Source organism: Sus scrofa, chromosome 6 (genome assembly GCF_054392235.1).
Source record: "Sus scrofa isolate SSC_HxYL_T2T_F1_AM1 chromosome 6, Sscrofa_HxYL_maternal_Yorkshire_Landrace_v2.0, whole genome shotgun sequence".
NCBI lineage: Eukaryota > Metazoa > Chordata > Mammalia > Artiodactyla > Suidae > Sus > Sus scrofa.
Genome location: NC_139388.1, coordinates 113,218,657 through 113,240,674, shown reverse-complemented (window position 1 = coordinate 113,240,674; position 22,018 = coordinate 113,218,657). Strand labels below are relative to the sequence as shown.

Genomic DNA, 22,018 nt, shown 5'->3' with positions numbered 1-22,018 from the left:
AGCCCCCATCCCAGCCTCCAATACCTTGCTGTAGCTTCGTCTGCGTTCTCTTGGCTTCGTTTAACAGTTTATGGCTACCGGAACTCAGAGTTTTAGCTTTTCTTGGAAGATCTTCCTTTATCACTGTCTGAAAGCAAAGCTCTTATCAGCACTTGAGCGTGTGCTATACCCTAGGAAATACAGACTAAGAGTTTTCATCCCACCCCAAAGCCCTTATCTTTAATCTTTAAAGAATAAGGCTGGAAGGTAAGCAGGAGGTTTAAAAAGACTGCTCCTTAAAAGATACAGTTAGGGCCCTAGGTAGACATGGTGGCTTGGGGAGGCAGACCATCTCTGCTCACATAATGACAAATTATGTGACACCTTCTCATTTTCTGTCACTTGTACAAACTCTACAATAATGGCCAACAGAGCTGAGCTGCTTTTAGCCTTTAACTCTTTGGGAGATAAAAACCTTCAACCTTCCAAAGCTTGTCTCTTAATTCTCTTAATAATCTGTCCTTTATTTTTAGATATAAGAATATTATATGGTGCATTTAAGATCCCATAGGACTCCTCAGACATGACCAGTTATAAGACAAACGATGGGAAATAAATGGTTATGAAATTGTATAAAAAAATCTGTCATAGGCCTTTCCTCGTGTCTCAGCAGTAATGAACCCTACTGGCTGACTGGTATCCATGAGGATGCAGGTTCAATCCCCGGCCTACCTCAGTGGGTTAAGGATCCAGCATTGCCTTGAGCTGTGGTGTAGGTTGCAGACATGTCTCAGACCCTGCCTTGCTACGGCTGTGGCCTAGGCCTGTGGCTGTAGCTCCAATTCAACCCCTAGCCTGGGAACTTTCATATGGCATGGGTGCGGCCCTAAAAAGACAATTAAAAAAAAAATCCATCTTCTTTGGTAAATGTAAATATAACCACAGCATAAAAACACATCCGGTAAGAAGCAGAAAATCAATGATTCAAAATCAATAATCAGTGTGATTTCTATTTTAACAAACGATTTTTAAAGATGGGGTACATTTATCAAAGAGCCAAGTAAATACAGAAATGACTCCTATCTAGAGCAAGTTCAAGTCTATTCTACATAACAAATTCTGATCTAAAATAATGCCAAGGGGGAAGGAGAGTGAGTGGGATGGACTGGGAGTTTGGGGTTAATAGATGCAAACTATTACGTTTAGAATGAATGAGCAATGAGGTCCTGCTATACAGCACACAGGGAATTCTATCCAATCTCTTTGGGATAGACCATGATGGAAGATAATATGAGAAAAAGAATGTGTGTGTGTATACATATATATATGGCTGGGTCACCTTGCTGTACAGCAGAAATTGATAGAACACTGTAAATCCAGTATGATAAAAAAATTAAAAATAAATAAAAGGATCTAAAAAATAAATAAATAATGCTTGCTTGCTTGCTTTCTTTCTTTCTTTCTTTCTTTTTTTTTTTTTTTTGCCATTTCTTGGGCCACTCCTGCAGCATATGGAGGTTCCCAGGCTAGGGGTCGAATCAGAGCTGTAGCTGCCAGCCTACACCAGAGTCACAGCAATGCAGGATCCGAGCTGCGTCTGCGACCTACACCACAGCTCACGGCAACGCTGGAGCCTTAACCCACTGAGCAAGGCCAGGGACCAAACCCGCAACTTCATGGTTCCTAGTCAGATTGGATAACCACTGAGCAAGGCCAGGGACCAAACCCGCAACTTCATGGTTCCTAGTCGGATTGGTTAACCACTGAGCCACGACGGGAACTCCTCCAATGCTTTTTTTCTAGTCTTCAGTGCACACAGAAAGAAAGTAGGAAAACGAGCTGTCTCCAGAGTGCATGGAGAGAACGAGATGGTGAGGTGCCCACCTGGAGGGCAGACTCTGATGCCCTGGCTGCCTTGTCAGCCGCATCCTCCGCCGCTGTGATGGCATTGAGGATGTTCTCGTAGGCAGTGGCAGCGTCTACGGCACAGCGCACCAGCTCATCCCCACTGGTGTTCCTCTTGATCCTGGAAGATCAAAAGAGAGAGGGGCTCTAGCAGCCTCCCTGCCTGCGGCTGAGCCCCTGAACCTTCCCAATTTAAGTGGCAAACGGAGTCCTAGAGCTGCAGGCTTGGCAGCTCTGCCCCAAGAATGCAGCTGGGAATCAGCCCCTTGTTGCTGGTCGGTTCGGACCTGGGCCCAGCGTGCCACTCTCCACCCTGGTCTGGAGACCCTGGGGAGTGGGAAAGCTCCCCAGGAGGCTTTCCCACCATGCTCCAGGAACCCCTGTGGTTAGAGCCCAGCCGCGCCACTCACTCCTCCAGCTGCTTTGCCAGCGCCTGTAAAGACTGCGAGTGCTTCTCTGCCTCCTCCACCAGGGGCTCTTTGCTGGAAGACTTGGAAAGTTCTCTCACTTTGTCACTCAGTTCCTGTCTTGCTTCATTTAAAGTGGCAGCTGTTTTTTTATATTCCTATTTTTCCAAGTAAACAAGAGACAGTGTCAATTTAAGCAAAGCACGGAATGTCATTTTCTTGAACTCTGTCATAAATGACATGGAGGCAACAATAAGAAATCATTTTCTGAGCCTATTCACCACATCATACTCCTTTGGTTACTTTAGATAGTGACACCGATAATATTCTCCCAAGTTTTATCACACATTTCAAAAAAACATTTTCCATATGGTGGGTACCTACTTTAATAAATTTCATAAAAGCATGCTATTACATTGTGTATGATAACTACAAGTCAAAATGCTTGTTCTGATTTAGAAATAGCCATCACAAAAGATATTTTCACAATGTCCAAGGGGTTGCTATGACATATTATCAACCTGGGAGTTCCCATCGTGGGCCAGCAGAAACGAACCCAACTAGCATCCATGAGGACACGGGTTCTATCCCTGGCCTCTCTCAGTAGGTTAAGGATCTAGCGTTGCTGTGAGCTGTGGTGTAGGTCACAGACGTGGCTCAGATCCCGAGTTGCTGTGGCTGTGGCATGGGCTGGCAGCTGCAGTTCCGATTCCATCCCTAGCCTGGGAACTTCCATATGCCGTGGGTATGGCCCTAAAAAGCAAAAAATAAATAAATAAATAAATATTGTCTATCTTTTACAAGTTCTAAATGTCTTCTGCTGGTATTTTAAAAATAGCATTACCACTTTTTTATTATCACAAAAGTAACATTTGCTCACTGCAGGCAAGTTAGGCAATAGAGACAGATATAAAGAAGATACATCATGAGCTCCTGTTACAGCACAATGGGCTTGGCGTCATCTTGGGAGGTGCTGGGACAAGAGATCCCCAGTGCAGCACAGTACATTAGGGATCTGGTGTTGCCACAGCTGCAGCTTAGGCTGCAGCTGTGGCTCTGATCTGATCCTTGGCCCTGGAGCTCCATATGCTGTAGGGCAGCCAAAAAAACAAAAAAACAAAAAAAAAAAAAAAAGGAAGACACATCATCATTCACCCCTCCCCTTAAGGGACAACCACTGTTAACATTTTGGTATACTTCCTTCCATCTAAGAGACATATATTGGAGAAAACAATTGGTTAGTCTATCTCATAGTTTCCTTGCAATAAAGTTAAAATGTGTTTTTTCTTTTTTAATTTTCTAAAGAACGAGTTTTGCCTCTACCTCATGGATTTTCCTCATCAGCTGCAAGACAGTATTTGTCTGCATTAAGGAAGCCTCTGCAGTGGTCAGATGCTTGGTGAAATCACTCTGGAGGGACTTCATTTCTTTAACTTGTTTCTGGAGAGAAAAAGAATATCTGCTTGAGACGCAGGATACATTGTCAGAAGGCACAGCCATATTTACTGGAAAACAGCATAGAAGTAATTTCGAAGTCAGAATGTTTTCTTGAACCTAAAGGTCATCAGGCAACTTCAAGGCCATGAGAAATCAGGAGTGTGGGTGTGTTGTCATAGTTTCTGCAAACCGCAGGCCAATGAAGTGATTATTATCACACTGGAGAAGGTTTCTATGCTGGAGTCAACAAGGCCAATCAGGTGGACATATAATCAAGCTCTGATTAATGGATCAGAATGAGGGATTTTTAACTAAGTGAACCAGCACCAACCATCAGCACACTCCACATGCTGGTTTCAATGAGGATGGAGGGGCTCTCCAATTAGAAAGCACATGGGGGAGTTCCTGCCATGGCTCAGTGGTTAGCGAATCAGACTAGGAACCATGAGGTTGCGGGTTTGATCTCTGGCCTTGCTCAGTAGGTTAAGGATCCAGTGTTGCCATGAGCTGAAGGTGTAGGTCGCAGACGTGGCTTGGGTAGTGCATTGCTGTGGCTGTGGCGTAGGCTGGTGGCTACAGCTCTGATTAGACCCCTAGCCTGGGAACCTCCATATGCCGTGGGAGTGGCCCAAGAAATGGCAAAAAGACCAAAAAAAAAAAAAAAAAAAAAAAAAAAAAAAAGAAAAAAGAAAGAAAGAAAGCACATGGGATCTGAGGATGCCAGGCTGGAAGGCTGCCAAAATTCAGAGACCCATAAAACTGGATCCTGCTCCCTTGCCCTTGGCATAGTCAGTGATTCTGAAGAGGCTTTGGGAGTTCACTGTATTGCCATCTGCTAAGATATTATTTATTTTCTTTTCAGGGAGTCAGTCCTATGTTACTCCACTTTGATCTTACCATCATTTCATAACCCCTCACATCTCTGTTGTTGTTTTAGCCTACAGTGTTGGCCACTGACATACATACTATAGAGTCTTGAGCTTTAAATTTTCATTGCAACTCCTGCATATGGCCTGTATGCTGACTTATTTCCTATAAATCAGGTGATGGCTTAAAATGCCTTGGCTGGTGATTCTGATAATGATGTTTACACATATGCCATAGAAAGTCAGTTATTTAAAACATGCACTATACATTTTAAATGAATTACAACAATATTAGTTTAATTTCCCATTGGCTTGGCAACGTTATTCCTCCAGTTTTCTATCAGCCCCCACGAAGCAGTCTGCTCTGTTTTCTCTGTGGTTCAAGTTCAGATCTTTGCTGGCCACCAAGGAGTAGGAACTACCTCGATTTTGCATTTACTTCCTCGTGGCTCTGCCACTGTATTAACAATAAAGAGCCTTGCTCCTTTGTCCTTATCATTAATGACACTGTGCAGACTCTGGCCATGAACTCACCGTGATGGACTCCAAAGCCCTCTCGTTGTCTCGGTTGAGGTCAGCAGCCCGCTTTGCTTGGGCACTTGCCTCCTGCATCGTGGTGCGGAGGTCACTGAGTTTGGCTTCGTATTCATTTAAAGCATCCTGTATGTTCTTAACAAGTCCATTGTTCTCCACCTGGTGCTTTTCCAGCCAGCTCCTTATCCGGTTCAGCACTGTAACACATCACCTTTTTGTTTTCCACTTGAGAACTGGGTACCTTGAAGCTAAGTTACAAGAACTACAGAATGAGAACTGAGTTCCTATTCATTTCGTGGTTTTCCTTGAATTTGCAAGGGGATGGGAAAGGAAACTAACATTGATGTTACCTTACGCATGGCACACACTGTCTCATGTAACTTTCACGACAACCACATGAAAACAGTAATTATCATTCTCAGGTTTCAGATAAGGAAATGGACAGTCTGAAAAGTTAGGTGACAAGTTTCAGGCTTGGGACTTGCCTTGATCTGCAGAGTATAAGGTGCATGTCCTTTCTATGATTAATACTGTCTGCTTGCAGGTAAAAGCTAAGATTCGTACTAAATTTAAGCAACATAAATGCTAAAGGAGAACGGCTACTATCTGTAAATTAACCATTGAACATCATTTCACCAGAAAATAAAGATCAGTATTTGGAAAAATATACACCGAACTGTTGTTTCTTAGTTTTCAGCTAATGAGGCATTTTCCTTTATCAAAACCTTTAGATATATTCGGTTAATTTCTAGTCCATCCATCTTTTTATAATAGTAGTGCTAAATATCAAGTGCAATTCAAAAACCCCAATGGCAACGAGGTGATCATTAAAAAAATAATATAATGAGAAAGTTGCATGGAGCTGAATAAAAGAAGACTGAAAATGGAGATAAAAAGGAAGTATAGGAGTTCCCATCGTGGCGCAGTGGAAATGAATCCGACTAGGAAACATGAGGTTGTGGGTTCAATCCCTGGTCTCGCTCAGTGGGTTAAGGATCCGGCATTGCCGTGAGCTGTGGTGTAGGTCACAGACACAGCTCGGATCTGGCGTTGCTGTGCTGTGGGGTAGGCCAGTAGCTGTAGTTCCGATTAGACCCCTAGCCTGGGAACCTCCATATGCTGCGGGTGAGATCCTAAAGAGCAAAAAAAAAAAAAAAAGAAGTATAATGTCTAACATCTCAGAAGAAGAATCCTTTTTTTTTTTTTTTTTTTTTTTTGCATGATGGTTCTATTCTATGATGTCTTGGTAAGCTGGAGGGGTGATGTATTTTTACCACATGATGCTCTAGCAGGAATATATGTTGCAATGATGAGCCCCTCCACCTGTCACCAGGGTGACAATATTGTACTCTGCACACTGTATTTCAAATCAATTAGCTTGAACTGGATGCAAGAATCTGGGACAGTTCTTACAGAGCTGAGCCTCTGTTTTTTCAGCTTCTGCTTCTCTCAGTTGCTTCCCAAAGTTGCGGCTCCTGAGTTCCTCCATCATGCTTTTCGCTTCAGCCAGCTCTCTGGAAAAATCACCCGATGGCACCCTGTTTCCTTCTCCACCTGTCCCAGAGATCTGCTCCATCAGAACTGGAAAACATCAAGCAGTTTTTTAAGCTGGGAATTCTGGACTCCAGCAGACTACTTTAAAAAAAAAAAGGCAGGTTTTTATGGAGGGTTCATATTGGGGTTTCAGTATCACTACAGGATCTTTCTCACTACTGTGAACTCTCACAGGGAAATTCATTCAGTGTACAACAAAATGCTGCAAGGCAATATAAAAGATATTTAATCATAATAGATGCAAACTGTTGCCTTGGGAATGGATAAGCAAGGAGATCCTGCTGTATAGCACTGGGAACTATATCTAGTCACTTGTGATGGAGCATGATAATGTGAGAAAAAAGAATGTATATGTACATATATGTGTGTGTGACTGGGTCCCTTTGCTGTACAGCAGAAAATTGCCAGAACACTGTAAACCAACTATATTAGAAAAAATAATACTTATTAATACATAAATAAATAAAAGATATTTAATCAGAGTAACTTTCTTACTGTGCACATTATAGATGGCATTTTTAATCTTCGTGTTCAGCTCTTCCGCACTTTGGATTGCCCGATCAACAACATTATATAATGTTTGTGCTTTTCTGGAATTTATTTGAACCTATATAAAAAACAAATTTATGAACAACAAATTAAGTTGATGGGGGCAAAACTAACAATATTTTGAATGCAAAAAAAAAAAAAAAAAGGTCAATGTTATTGACCTAACACATTACCTTTTCTTGAAAAGCTTCAAATTCAAGATTCAAGTTACTCAGTTCTTCTTCCAGGCCATCCATTTTTGATTCCTGACTTGAAATGGTGGAACGGTAGTTGAGCAACTGGTTCTGAAAGTAAAATACAAAGTTAATCTCACTTTAGAAGTTTGGAGTAAGTCTTATCGACCTGGTAAGCCTGGTGATGATATGAAAAGATTCATTTGGCAAGACCAATGCTGGCCACAGAAAAACAACAGTTCTCTGAAATAGACTGCATGAAGAATCTACTTTCTTTAATTTTTACTTACTTACTTAAAAAAAAAAAATTTTTTTTTTGGTCTCGCCCATGGCATATGGGAGTTCCTAGGCCAGAGATCAAATCTGAGTCGTAACTGCAACCTATCCCACAGCTAAAGCAACGCCAAATCCTTAGCCCACTGCTCCAGGCTGGGAATCAAACCCACGCTGTGGCAGAGACAACTCCAGATCCTTAACCCACTATGCTTCAGTGGGAACTCTAAGAATCTACTTTCTGATGTAAGTGGTGATATGGCTCTAAAATAAAGCAGTAAAATTTAAAAATGTAAAGAAACAAGAGCTACTTTACTTGAATTAATGACCTAACCGTACAGAGATGAGAGCGATGTCACTTATCTGGTGTATTAATTTCCAGATGCTGTAATAAAGGCAGTTGTTTTAAACCTCTATTTTACCTGATAATACTAAAAAGGAGTGCCTATGGCTACTCTATTGAGAGAACCACTAGATTCAAAGAATTAAAGCGCAGGAGAGAAACTCAGAGCTCATTTAATTGGAACCCTCATTTAAAATGAAAATATGAGAAAGCAGAAGCCCAAAGAAGTTGGGTAACTCATCCATGCCATGGCAGTCTAGATGACCAGTGATTACTTCAGGCCCCAAATCCAAGTCCCCTGCCCTTTGTGGGTACTGAACTGCCTCCTTACATTTAGAGGGTAACACTGCTACACATAATATCTGGAATAGTAATAATTTTAAATTTTTTGGAAAAAAATGTGTTAATACCATGAAAAATTTTACAAGAGAAAGCAATACTATTACCTCTCGTTGCATGTAAGAGCCAGCCTTGGGTAAAAGAACACAGGCTTTCCAGCTCAGATCCAAACCCTTGGTCCACCCCTTACTAGATAAACTCACTGGGCTTTATCTCCTTCGTCTGTATGCTGGGGATTGTAATATGAAACTGCTAGGTTGTTTTTATTTTTTTATTTAATTATTATTATTATTATTATTACTTTTGGCTTTTTAGAGCTGCACCCACGGCATATGGAGATTCCCACCCTAGGGGTAAACTGGAGCTATAGCTGCCGGCCTATGCCACAGCCACAGCAATGCAGGATCCGAGCCATGTCTGTGACCTACACCACAGCTCATGACAATTCCGGCTCCTTAACCCACTGAGGGAGGCCAGGGAGGCCACAACCTCATGGTTCCTAGTCAGATTTGTTTCTGCTGGGCCACAATGGAAACTCCACTGATAGGTTGTTTTTAGTGATAAGTAGGCTAGTGTATTATAAAATGTCACATACACAGGACCATTCAAAACAGTTAACTGCCTTCTCATACATATTCCTACAGAATTTTCAGTGTTTGTATGATATTATAAGAAGACAGTTCTACTTAAATTTTGCTCTAGGAAGCTTGAGGCATGTCCTTCTGAAGAGTATCAGCAGACTGTGTGTATAAGAAATATAGAGAGGGTAAAGCAGTCTTTAGAATTTCATCTTGGTTTGAATTCTAGAACCACCACGTCCTAGCTGTGTGATTGTAGGCAAGTTACTTAGCTTTTACACACCTGTTAAATATAACACTGTTTTCCTCAGAGGATGTTGTGAGACTTAAGCAAAGCACTTAACACAGGGCCTGGCACATAGGATGGATTCCAAAATGCTGGTTCACTTCCCTTGGTTGAAAAAGTACAAGGTTCTACTGATGACATCAAAGAAACTTAAGTGGACTTTTCTTCCCTCTGAAAACATAAAGGCTTCCTCCCTGTGCCCATATTAAGCCTGTAAACCGTGCACTAAAATTATCCTAATGGGATGGAAAAGACCAATTTTTCTAGCATTATTTTTTGCTGTATATACTCAACCATAGCCACTAATTCTTTAGAATCAGCCCTCATTCCAAAAGCACTTATTAAACTTTCCCCAAAGCCTCTTTCATGACATCTAGTTTAGGTTTATCTCATCTACTGAATTATTTTACTTTGAGTACATTTTTCTCATTTCCATGATTTTTAATTAGATCTTTTCTTTCTTTCTTTTTGTCTTTTGTCTTTTTAGGGCCACACCCACAGCATATGGAAGTTCCCAGGCTAGGGGTCAAATCAGAGCTGTAGTCCCCGGCCTATACCACAGTCACAGCAACATGGGATCCGAGCCGAGTCTGCAACCTACACCACAGCTCATGGCAATGCCAGATCATTAACCCACTGAGCAAGGCCAGGGATCGAACCCGCAACCTCATGGTTCCTAGTTGGATTCGTTTCTGCTGTGCCACGACGGGAACTCCTAATTAGATCTTTTCATATTTACCTCTTCCTGTTTGGTTTCTGGAGTTTTTTTTTTTTTTTTTTTTTTTAATTCTAATATCTTGTCCCTTCATGTTGGATGTTATTCTTTTTCGGATTGTCCCATGCTTTTCATTTTCTCTAAAAGGAGCTCATCACTTGACTGTTGCTTCTGCTGCATGTCTTTCTGATCATCTATTATATTGACATATCTTCTTATCTATTACAGTTACATGTCTTTCTTATTATCTATTACGTTGTTGGCAGGCTCCTTCCAAGAGGGACATTTCCTCTTCTCTTTACATTCTCTGTGTCCAGTGATCTGGCTGTTATCACCACTCCCACCCCAGACCCCTTGGTCTAGGACCAGGTCTTCTATTGGCGGCTTAGGACTTGTACACTATGGCGATGCTGAGAATGTTACAATTCAGCACAGATCCTGGTTTGTGAATCTTGTCCATGTCCTGGCTGGAAGGCCGTAGCTTTCCTAGGTTCGTATATATAAAGCCATTGCCCAAGAATGGGCACTTGGCAGTGTCAAGGTTATTTTTTCAGCCTCCATTTATAGGTAGAATTGCCCCCATTTCTCCCACCCCAGGAACCTGACTCGCCTGTGGGGCACTTTTGGCCCAAGTACTTCTCATGATACACTCTTGGCCACCTGCTTTCCAGGTGTACATAGAATATTCTCCCAGATGCACTATGTTCTGAGCTATGAAACAGACATCAACTCATTCAAAAGAACTGGAGTCATAAAGTATGTTCTCTGACCCCAACAGAGTTAAAGTAGAAATCAATAACAGAGAGTTATCTGGAAAATCCCCAACTTGGAAATTATACAACACAGTTCTAAATAACTGTGATCAAATAGAGATCAAAGATATATGTCACAAGGGTAATTAGAAAGTCTTTTGAATTAAATGAAAATGAAAACATAACATTTAATAATGTGTGTGATCCAAAACTTCCCTTGAAAAAGACACATGCACCTATATTCATTGCAGCACTATTCACAATAGCCAAGACATGGAAACAACCTAAACATCCATCGACAGATGAATGGATTAAGAAGATGTGGTATATATACAAATGGGATTCTACTCAGCCATAAAAAAAACAAAATATGCCATTTGCAACAACATGGATGGAACTAGAAACTCTCATACTACATGAAGTAAGTCAGAAAGAGAAAGACAAATACCATATGATATCACTTATATCTGGAATCTAATATATGCATGAATGAACCTTTCCACAGAAAAGAAAATCATAGACATGAGAACAGACTTGTGTTTGCCAAGAAGGAGGGGGGGGGAGTGGGATGGACTATGAATCCGGGGTTAATAGATGCAAACTATTGCCTTTGGAATGGGTAAGTAATGAGATCCTGCTCTATGGCACTGGGAACTATATCTAGTCACTTATGATGGAGCATGATAATGTGAGAAAAAAGAATGTATATATGTATGTGTGACTGGGTCACCCTGCTGTACAGTACAAAATTGGCAGAACACTGTAAACCATATAATGGAAAAAAATATAAATCATTAAAAAATTTTTTTAAATGTGTGGGATCCAGCTAAAGTAGTGCTTAGAGGAAAATTTATAGCATTAAATGTGTATATTAAGAAAGATTCTGGATCAGTAAATAAGATTTTACCTTAAGACACTAGAAAATGAATGGCAAACTAAACCCAAAGCAAGCAGAAGGAAGAAAATAGATGGATAAGAAAAGAAATTAATGAAACTGGAAATAAAAACAACAGAGAAAAATCAATGAAATAAAAAGATCAATAAAATTGATGAACTTTGGGCCAGAATGATCAAAAAAAGAGATAAAACACAAATGAAAAATAATGGAAATGAATGAGAAAGTATCACTACAGATTTTGCAGATATTGAAAGGGTAATAAGGAAAAATTATAAACAATTTTATGTCACTGTATTTGGTTATTTAGGTGAAATGGAAAAATAATTTGAAATACATATACCAAATATCACTCAAGAAGTAACAGATAATCCTAATGGTTCCATATCTATTTTTCAAATTGACTGTATAGTTTATTAAAAAAAAAAAAACTTTCAGAGTTTCTGGCATGGTGGAGTGGTTAAGAATCCAATTGCAGCAGCTCGGTTTGATGAGGAGGTGCAGGTTTGATCCCTGGCCCGGCACAGTGGGTTAAAGGGTTTGGTGCAGGCCTTCAGCTGCAGCTTGGATTCAACCCCTGGCCCATGAACTTCCATATGCCATGGGTGCAGCCATAAAATGGAAAAAAAAAAGTTTTCAACAAAGAAAACCCTAGGCCCACATGGTTTCTCTGGAAAATTTAGTCAAATACTTAAAGAAGAATTAAGAACAATTTTACCCAAATTCATATTTGAGTCTTCTGAATGCAAGATACTGGGCCAAAGACTATGAGAAAAATGAGCCCCAAAACATTCAGGAAGTAAGGGATGTCCATTTAGGAGTGTTAGTTTTGTGTCTTCACTGGTACTTTTCACCAGTAAAAATCTAATCTTCATTTAGATCAGAGGAAGGAGAACAGGCCCCCTGAGCCTTAAGTGGACCCAAGCTCACCCCCTTTCCTGCATGAGGAATACCTGTTCATGTCGCATCTCTTCACCACGGATCTACTCTGGGCCAGGCACCGTGCTGGACCTGCAGGGTACTCACCCTCAGGTCCTTGGTCTGGGTCTCCAAATGTCTCATCTGCTCCAGGGTCCTGGAACTGACACTCAAGCCCTGGAGCTGAGACTTGACCAGGCGGAGCTCGTCATCCATGGTGGCCAGGTCATTCAAGAGTGTCATCACGCAGCTGTCACAATCTATAGGGGGCCATAACCAAAGGTAGATGTGCTGGGGGCTGTGGAGCCACAGGAACGCAAACAGAGCACCTGGGCTGTACAGCTCAGCTAATCTGCACACTTATCATCACAGGCAAAAAATCCCAGTCCTGGACTTCTCCAGGGAGGATGCAGATGCTGACAAGGGAGATTGGGATGCAGATGCTGACAAGGGACAGGAGGCATTTTACAAAGAAATAGTGGAGTACAGAAAATGGGCAAAGGTACTCAAAAGGTACAGTTATAAAATAAATAACTTCTTGGGATATATGGTGACTATAGTTAACAATACCATATTGTGTATTTGAAAGTTGCTTAAAGAGTATATTTTAAAAGTTTTTTTTTGTTTGTTTGTTTTTTGGCTTTTTAGGACTGCACCTGTGGTATATGGAAGTTCCCAGACTAGGGGCTGAATGAGAGCTGCAGCTGCCGACCTCTGTCGCAGCCACAGCAACACCAGATTCAAGCCGAATTTGTGACCTATACTGCTCTCACAGTATACCGGGTAACACCGGGTGCTTAACCCACTGAGTGAGACCAGGGATCCAACCCACATCCTCATGGATACTAGTCGGGTTCATTACTGCTGAGCCACAACGGGAACTCTTACAAGTTCTTAAAGAAAATTTGTGGAGTTCTCTTGTGGTGCAATGGGTAAAGGATCCAGCATTGTCACTGCAGCCACCTGGGTCACTGCTGTGGCGCTGGTTCCATCCCTGGTCCAGGAATTTCCACATGCCATAGGTATAGCCAAAAAAAAAAAAAAAAAAGAAAGAAAGAAAGAAAGAAAAGAAAATTTGTAACTGTGTGAGGTGATAGATTTTAACTAAAATTGGTGGTGATCATTTTATAATATATACATATAATCAAATCATGTTGTATTACCTTAAACTAATACAATGTTGCATGTCAGTTATATCTCAATAAAATTGTGCAAAAAAAAGAAGAAATGGTGAGTCTATGCTACTTGTTGCTTATTTTGTATGTGGGGAAAATAATAAACAGTTTTCATGCATTGAATGCTTGCTGTTTAGCAGGAATCATGATAAGGGATTTATAAGCATTTTTCCAACAACTACATGAGGTTGGTATAGTTATTATCAACCTCAATTTTAGCATTTTACAAATGATGACACCAAGGCTTGAAGAAGTAAGGTCATTTGCCCAAGGTCATACAGCTATTAGCCGACAGAGGCTGGATTTGAACCCCAGTGGCCCTCCTTCCATTTTCTCCCACGGTTGCTTTCCCAGACTGGAAACTGCATGTCCCAGGGTGGGACTGATGGATCTGGAGCTGAACCCCACAAACTGGGAAGGAGGGGGTGCTTTCTTTTCTCACCATCACATTCTTCTCCAGGGCCACTATCCTTGGGTTCTTGGTTCATGCAGTCTGAAATGAGAAATAATCAAAGAAAAGCATGTTGTTAAACTCACCCTTTGTAGCCTTTTCCACTTGGCTCTCAGGAAAGCTCCTTTGGGAAGACTGTAGTCACCCAACCACCCAGCATCGCCTGCTCTTCTCTTTTCCCTCCTTCACCCCAGCCACTGCTCTGGAAGCTTTCTCATCTCCCAACAGTCTTGCTATAGGAATGACTCTTAAAGCCTCTCTGATTATATATTCAGTTTCTTCTTTACAAAGGGCCAGGCCATTCTTACCAAAGTAAGACTCCTAATCATTAGTGTTGGCTTCATTTGACAGCCTCCTACACAACTGCTGACGTCTCCTCCAATATCATGCAAGAGCATTCAATAAATGCTCACCGAGCACCTTGGAGCTCTCACTGTGCCAGGGCCCTGTGCTGGATGTAAGAATACAAAGACAGCAGCACAAAAGTCCCTGCTGCTAGAGTTTCCGTCGTGGCTCAGTGGTTAACGAATCCGACTAGGAACCACGAGGTTGTGGGTTTGATCCCTGGCCTTGCTCAGTGGGTTAAGGATCCGGCATTGCCGTGAGCTGTGGTGCAGGTTGCAGACGAGGCTCGGATCCCACATTGCTGTAGCTGCCTCCTACAGCTCCAATTCGACCCCTAGCCTGGGAACCTCCATATACCGCAGGAGCGGCCCTAGAAAAGGCAAAAAGACAAGAAAAAAGAAAAAGTCCCTGCTGCCCTGTGGTTTCATGCCCCTATGGAGGAGGCAGACAAATATCACTAGAGTGTGACAGATGCTGTGCGTTATGGATCCTCTCTTCCAACTACAAGCACACATGCTGAATTTCGAGGTTCTCAGCTATGGACAGGAAAGCCTACTGGTATCCTTGGACATTCCTGACTCCCTCCACTTGTCTTCATTCCCCACACCAGGCATTCTTGCACTGAAATGTCCTTTCATCTCCCTCTGAAAAATCATCTAATTTCATCAAAGGAAAACTCTAAGCTTGAAGTTTCCTAGACACACGACAAGGAGGCACTCACATGTGTGCTTCTCAAATAGGTAATGCAATTTCCACACGTGTGGGTATACACATATGTTTTCAACCACATTTACATTTATTTAGTTGTCTGTTTATTTATGTTTAGGGCCACACCTGTGCCATATGGAAGTTCCCAGGCTAGGGGTCGAATCAGAGCTGCAGCTGCCAGCCTACACCATAGCCACAGCCACAGCCACACAGGATCTGAGCTGCGTCTTCGACCTACACCACAGGTCATGGCAATGCTGGATCCTTAACCCACTGAGCCAGGCCAGGGATCGAACCTGTGTCCTCATGGATACTAGTCAGATTCATTTCCACTGAGACATGATGAGAGCTCCAACCACATTTACTTTTAATGCAAAAAAAAAAAAAAAAAAAGAAAAATTGTAAGTTTGAGACTTCTCTGTGGCACAGCAGGTTAAGGATCTGGCTTTGTCCCTGCAGTGGCTCGTGTCATTGCTGTGGCACGGGTTTGATCCCTGGGCCACAAACTTCCACATACCTCAGGCAGGGCCAATAAATAAATAAATAAATAAACAAATAAGTGGAGTTTCCATTGTGACTCAGCAATATTGAACCTTACTAGTACCTATGAGGATACAGGTTCGATCCCTGGCCTTGCTCAGTGCGTTGAGGATCTAGCATTGCTGAGAGCTGTGGTGTAGGTCACAGACACAGCTCATATCCTGTGTGGCTGTGGTTGTGGTGTAGGCCACCAGCTGCTGCTCTGATTTGACCCCTAGCCCTGGAACTTCCATATGTCATGAGTGCAGCCCTAAAAATAAAAGAAAAAAAGAGAGAGCAAAAGAACACTATGATTTCCTCAGATACACACACGAAGGAAGCTGATGACATGATAATGTTATAACATCAAACGGAGATCTTGGCAAAATCACATCATAGGGTCTGGAGTCTTTTTTTTTGGGGGGGGGTTCTTTTCGGAGACTCATCTGCGGTGTATGGACGTTCCCAGGAGAGGGGTCAAATCAGAGCTGCAGCTGCCGACTTACACCACAACTCATGACAACGAAAGATCCTTAACCCACTGAGCAAGGCCAGGGATCAAACCCACATCCTCATGGGTTCGTTACCCTTGAGCCACAGCGGGAACTCCTGGAGCTATTTCTGGCTATAATTAGTGAAGTTTTAAAAACAATTTACGATAAAAAGAAAAAAACTTACTTGAAGCTATTCACCAATCTGTGAAGACTACCTAAGCCTTCCCAACCTTGTCAAAAAAAGGAGACACTTTGGTAGCTGAAATTGCACATGAAGCTTCCCGAAAGTGTTTGCCTGGGTTCTTTGTCTGCTAGTTTATACCAGTTTGATAAATGCAGGTTAACAGTGGTATGAGTCGATCTTACCTCCGGTCAGGGGGTCACAACTGACCAACTGGCCATTGCTGTTACAATTGCATGGCTGACAGCTACCTCCAAATTTCTGGGGATTCCCAAAATAGCCCGGTGCACACCTACACAGAACACAGAAAAAGAGGGGAAGCACCCAAGGAACTCATCATTTATTCCACCCAATTTTCTCAACTTCTAGCTCCCTGTTTGGGATGTTGCAGCCCTCTGGGAAGAGGGGCAGATATCGATTTGCAAGAGTGAATGCGCTAAGTGAAGTCAGCCATACAATGAGACACCAACATCCAATGCTTTCACTGACATGTGGAATCTGAAAAAAGGACAGACTGAACTTCTTTGCAGACCAGATGCTGACTCACAGTTGAAAAACTTATGGTCTCCAGAGTAGACGGTTTGGGGGGTGAGGGGATGTGCTTGGGCTGTGGGATAAAAATCCTGTGAAATTGGATTGTTATGATCATTATAAAACTACAGATGTGATAAATTCATTTGAGTAATAAAAAAAAAAAGTGAATGTGTCTCCGTACAGAGGCATCTATGACTTGGATGAGAACGGTAGGGGGCGCACACAGAGATTGTTCCTTCCTTGACAGGAATGGTATTCCTGATGCTATCACACAATTACACACACTTAATTTATGCTAATTACCTCAAAGAAAAAAGTTAAATTCATATGATTTCAAATGTTTGTGTAAGGGGGATTTTATTAATATTTCCTTATTATATATTTCAAGTCTGCAAAATCAATATTTATTTGCACTAGTTGCTGCAGTGATTACATAGGGGCTTAAATAACTGAGATCAGAGACAGCTCCCACCTTGGCCTGAGCCTTTAGTACTTAGTGATGAGAACTCAGTTCCTATGTATAAGGTAAAAAATCATATTTCCTTGATTCTGAGTTTCTATTGTTTTTTTTTTCCCAAAAAATAAACACATGTTAATGTTTCTGGAACTGGGATATAAGTTAAAATGTTTCTGTTCATGGGCTAAATTCCACTCCCACTCTATACCCACCAAAGTGTCATTAAATCAATGTGTGTGTGGTATCTTATCATCCACAGAATTGATAGAATCAAGGACATCATGGCATTTGACTCTCTTCCCCAAATTGAAGCTCTGCATCGAACTTCGAGGCAATTTACCCATGGATACACTGGTGATATAGGGCAAAGGACATGGGTTTTGAATCAGGAAGATCAGGCTAGGTCCCTGCTGATCATCTCTGGCTGTTATCTTAACCCCTCAAGCTCCCATTTCTTCAATTCCTCTTATGAAAATTAAGCTCTATATGGAAGTCTGATTCGGCTTCTTCCTTCATCCTGCAAAGCATTAGTTACTGATTACCAGAAATAACTTGTTCCTTTTTTCTCACTTTACAGTAGTGGCTAAACACAACAGACTAAAGTAAAGCTTCCTTATCTCACAGATGACATTGGTACTATATATAAAGAGAGGAGAGCACATCTGTCACCTGCAGCTCTGAGTGACCCAGGGAGGAGTGTCCCCTAAGCACGGAATGAGCTGGGAAGTCCCCCCCTCTCCCCCGCCCAGCTAGCTCCCCCATATCCTCCTACTTTTTACCCTATACTGTGCTGGTTGGTATCCACCATTGCATAGTGAACCACAAGTGCCAGGATGGTTGCTGCCAGCCTGGCACAGAGTGGGTGCTTAACAAATGAAAAATTTTAACATTAAAATTGCATTAACCTGTAGAAATTTTTTTTAAACAAACAAACAAACAAACAATAGCTTGCTTTCTTGAGACAGAAGAACATAGCATAAGCTGAGAAACCTGTTAATGAAGAATTTCGCTTTTCAGATCAGCTTCCTGTCAAATGGATGTCCCCTCCAGCCTGGTGCTATGTTCTACCTCATTGTTTGTTAAGAAGCACAGAAGGATTCAAATAGGAAGCCTCTCCCAGGTGGGGGCTCCATCACTTTTTTTTTTCCTTTTTTTTTTTTTTCTCTTTTCAGGGCTGCACCCACGGCATATGGAGGTTCCCAGGCTAGGGGTAGAATCAGAGCTGTAGCTGCCGGCCTACACAGTCACAGCAATGTGGGATCTGAGCTGAGTCTGCAACCTACACCACAGCTCATGGCAACTTCGGATCCTTAATCCATTGAGCAAGGCCAGGGGTCAAACCCACATCCTCATGGATACTAGTCGGGTTCGCTACCACTGAGCTACCATGGGAACTCCCTCCCATAGCTTTTAAATCATGGAGCCTGGAAGACCCTCCCAAGCCCATTGTCCCCGCGGACCCAGCCTTCCCATCTCAGGGGAGGTCTTCCCATCTCAGGGGAGCTGCCCCTCCCATCCCTTACCCTTGGAGGCTGGTCAATGCCCCTCCTGTTGCAGCCTGACTTAGGCCAGTTATGTCCTGTATTTTAACAGCTCGTTTGTACATTTGTCTACCACGAAACTCTAAAACCCTTGAGGGCAGAGTCTATGCTGATGTGCTCTATGCTGATGTGTTTCTAATGCTTAGCACAGTGCCAAGCATATACTAGGGTCTCCATACATTTTTCACTGAAGGAAAGAATGAAAAATAGATTTGAGGCAAGGATGGGCAATATTCTCTTGCAGAAATGAAAAATAGAAGAGCCTTGGCTTGCTCCTTTTTCCATAGGATACTGTCCAGACCCTTAGCCATGTCTGTGCCATAATACATGGGTGCCCACAACAAGGCAGTCCCCTCTTCCACCCATGGCAGGTACCCTCCAGGCCCTTAGCTTTCTTTCATTTCTTCCCTGACATGAGCTGCCTTCCACCTCCACCTCCCAGCTCCCCTGGGTTCTAGTCATACCTTTGACCTACCTAAGTCCTACCTTGTCCATAAGATGTTTCAGATAACCTCTGGCTAGAGTGGCCCTCCCTTACTATGAAATCCAGTTGAATTAATTTTTTTTTAATTTGGTAAAACTCTTCTAAAGTTATGCATCAAAAAGACATGCCAGAATGATCCAGGAAAAAAAAATATGAATAAGAGTTTCCAGAGGAGCCTTGCTCAACCAAATATTTAAAGCCATTTTAGAGTTTCAGAAATGGCGCAGAAGTAATAATAATGGTGTAAGACCGAAATCAAATATACAAATCGAATCCAAGTTTTTATAGAAATTTTGAACACATTTAGCTTCAGTTAATTCAGTGAAAGGTACTTGGCCAAAGAGGGGTGAGAGTGAGAGAGCATGAGCTTAAGGGGAAAAACAGTCGGAGTCTGTCCCCATCACTTAGTGAGCACACATCCTGCAATGAGCATGACATGAGGGGGTGAACCTGCTATTCTCTCAGCTGGTCTAGTTTGCCTGTGCCTCTTCTGGTGTGAATGTCTCACCCTACTGAGTGTGGTTCTTGGTGTAACCAAATACCATGTACATTTCATGCAACACGGCCCTGGAATTATTGAGACGTGGGGTATTAGAAGAGTCAAGGTTATTTGAACCCTGGTCAATTACTGCCTTGCTTGTTGACCCCAAATCTATCTCCCTGTGAGATGCAACACCATCAAAAGGTTCCACATTTTCCAACATGAAGATTTGAATGTAAGAAATAAAGCCACAAAATTACTCAAAGAAAGTATGCTTAAGTTTTTATGTAACCTTTCTATAAGCATGACACTAATGGCTGAAACACTAAAGAAGAAAAGAATAGATACAAATACAGTAAAAGTTGACTGTTGCATGTCCAGAATTGACAAAAACAAAGCCAAAACACATACAAATGAAAAACAAAACTGAGAAGTACATCTACAACATGTAATATGAAGGGTTAGTTTCCTCTAAAAGAATTTGTACAAGCCAATAAAAGAATAAAAGAATGTTCCACTAGAAAACAGGAGTAAAAGATCTGGAAAGTAATTTTAAAAATAAGATTTACAAATGGTCAATAAGCACATAAAAAGTCCAATCTAATTATTAAACAAGAAATGTAAATTAAAATGACATACAAATGGCATTATTTCATTCTTTCTTATGGCTGAATAATATTGTATGTATGTAGCATATTTGCAGCAACATGGATAGACCTAAAAATTATCATACTAAGTGAAGTAAGTCAGACAAAGACAAATATCATATGAGATCACTAGTATGTGAACTCTAATAAAAATGATATAAAAGAACTTACAAAACAGAAAGAGACTTCAAAGATTTTGAAACCAAATTTATGGTTACCAAAGGAAAAACGTGCGTGGGGTGGGGGATAAATTAGGGGCTGGGATTGACATATACACACTACTACATACAAAATAGACAGGTAACAGGGGCCTACTGTACAGCACAGGGTAATCTACCTACTATTGTATAATAACCTATTTGGAAAAAGAACCTGAAAAGGAAAGGATATATGTATCATACAATTGATTTTCTTTGCTGTACATCTAAAACTAACACCGCTTTGTAAGTCAACTATACTCCAATAAAATTTATAAAAGAAAAAATCGACATACAATGTTTCCCTGATACTGGCAAATGTTTTTTAAAATTTATCAGGTTTAGTATCCACTGAAGACAGGCTCTTTTGCTTCTGGCAGGACAGTAAACAGATATGATCTTTCTGGAGGGAAATTTTGCAAAAGCCTGAAAAACGCCCCTATGCTTTGGCCCAAGGGATTGACTGCTATAATTACATTTTAAGGATTTGTGCACACAAATATTTAGCTAAAAGGATTTACTTTTTGTGCTGCTTTGAATGGAAAAGAGTAAAACTATCTCAAGAACCAACAGTGGAAGATGATGGAACTTTAGTGGAACTTCTTGGTCCTGACATGATGTGATCAACAAATATTTATTGATACGGAAAGATATTACTAATATACAATGGGATGAAAAAAAGAGTCAAAACAGAAAGCAAAATAAGAAACTACTTTTTTAAAAAAGAAAAAGTCTACGCATACAGAACTGATCTGTGAGAACATACAAGGAGCTTTTAGCAGTGGTTTTCTGTAGGTAAAATGATTATGAATAGCACTGTAGGTGAGCATGCCTAAGTACAGAGGCAATGCACAGGTGTGGTGCTTGTTAGTTCTTTGCTCACCTGTACTAGATCATTTTCTATAATAATTACGTACAGACCTCAGGATAAAGTTATTTTAAATATAAAAATGTCACACTCAAATGTTTCACTTGTTATATGTTACTCTTCCAAAAATGTGTGTGTGATCTTCCCCTCTAGACTGTTAAGTACCTGCTATAGCCTTCAGAATGCTCGGCAGGGCCCCAGGCACAGTAGCCAGTCACGAACTATTGTTCAGGAAAAGCTAAAGCGTGGCTCTGAGGCCCTCTGTGATCAAGCATGTATTTTCCATTTTATAACATGTCCTCTTTTGTTTCACAAACATTGCTAAACACCTCTTCTAGGAAGAGTATCACACTAGGCACTAGGGATTCAGAAATGAGTGAGACACAGACTGTCCTGCAAGTGTTCATAATGTCGTATGGGCAGTAAGGGGTGT

At 41.4% G+C, this 22,018-nt stretch overlaps 1 protein-coding gene across 5 annotated transcripts in view; it reads right to left on the bottom strand.

Annotated features, from left to right (window-relative positions):
- LAMA3 (laminin subunit alpha 3) overlaps window positions 1-22,018 on the bottom strand; it is a 253,893-nt gene that overhangs the window by 44,526 nt on the left and 187,349 nt on the right. For all 5 annotated transcript variants that reach the window (XM_084958210.1, XM_084958209.1, XM_084958211.1 and 2 more), the window contains 11 exon segments: window positions 16,562-16,668; window positions 14,121-14,171; window positions 12,612-12,763; window positions 7,405-7,515; window positions 7,178-7,289; window positions 6,542-6,709; window positions 5,129-5,325; window positions 3,615-3,731; window positions 2,295-2,449; window positions 1,864-2,005; window positions 25-127 (listed from right to left, as the gene is read on the bottom strand). In XM_084958210.1, the coding sequence (XP_084814336.1) occupies window positions 25-127; window positions 1,864-2,005; window positions 2,295-2,449; window positions 3,615-3,731; window positions 5,129-5,325; window positions 6,542-6,709; window positions 7,178-7,289; window positions 7,405-7,515; window positions 12,612-12,763; window positions 14,121-14,171; window positions 16,562-16,668 (1,415 nt within the window).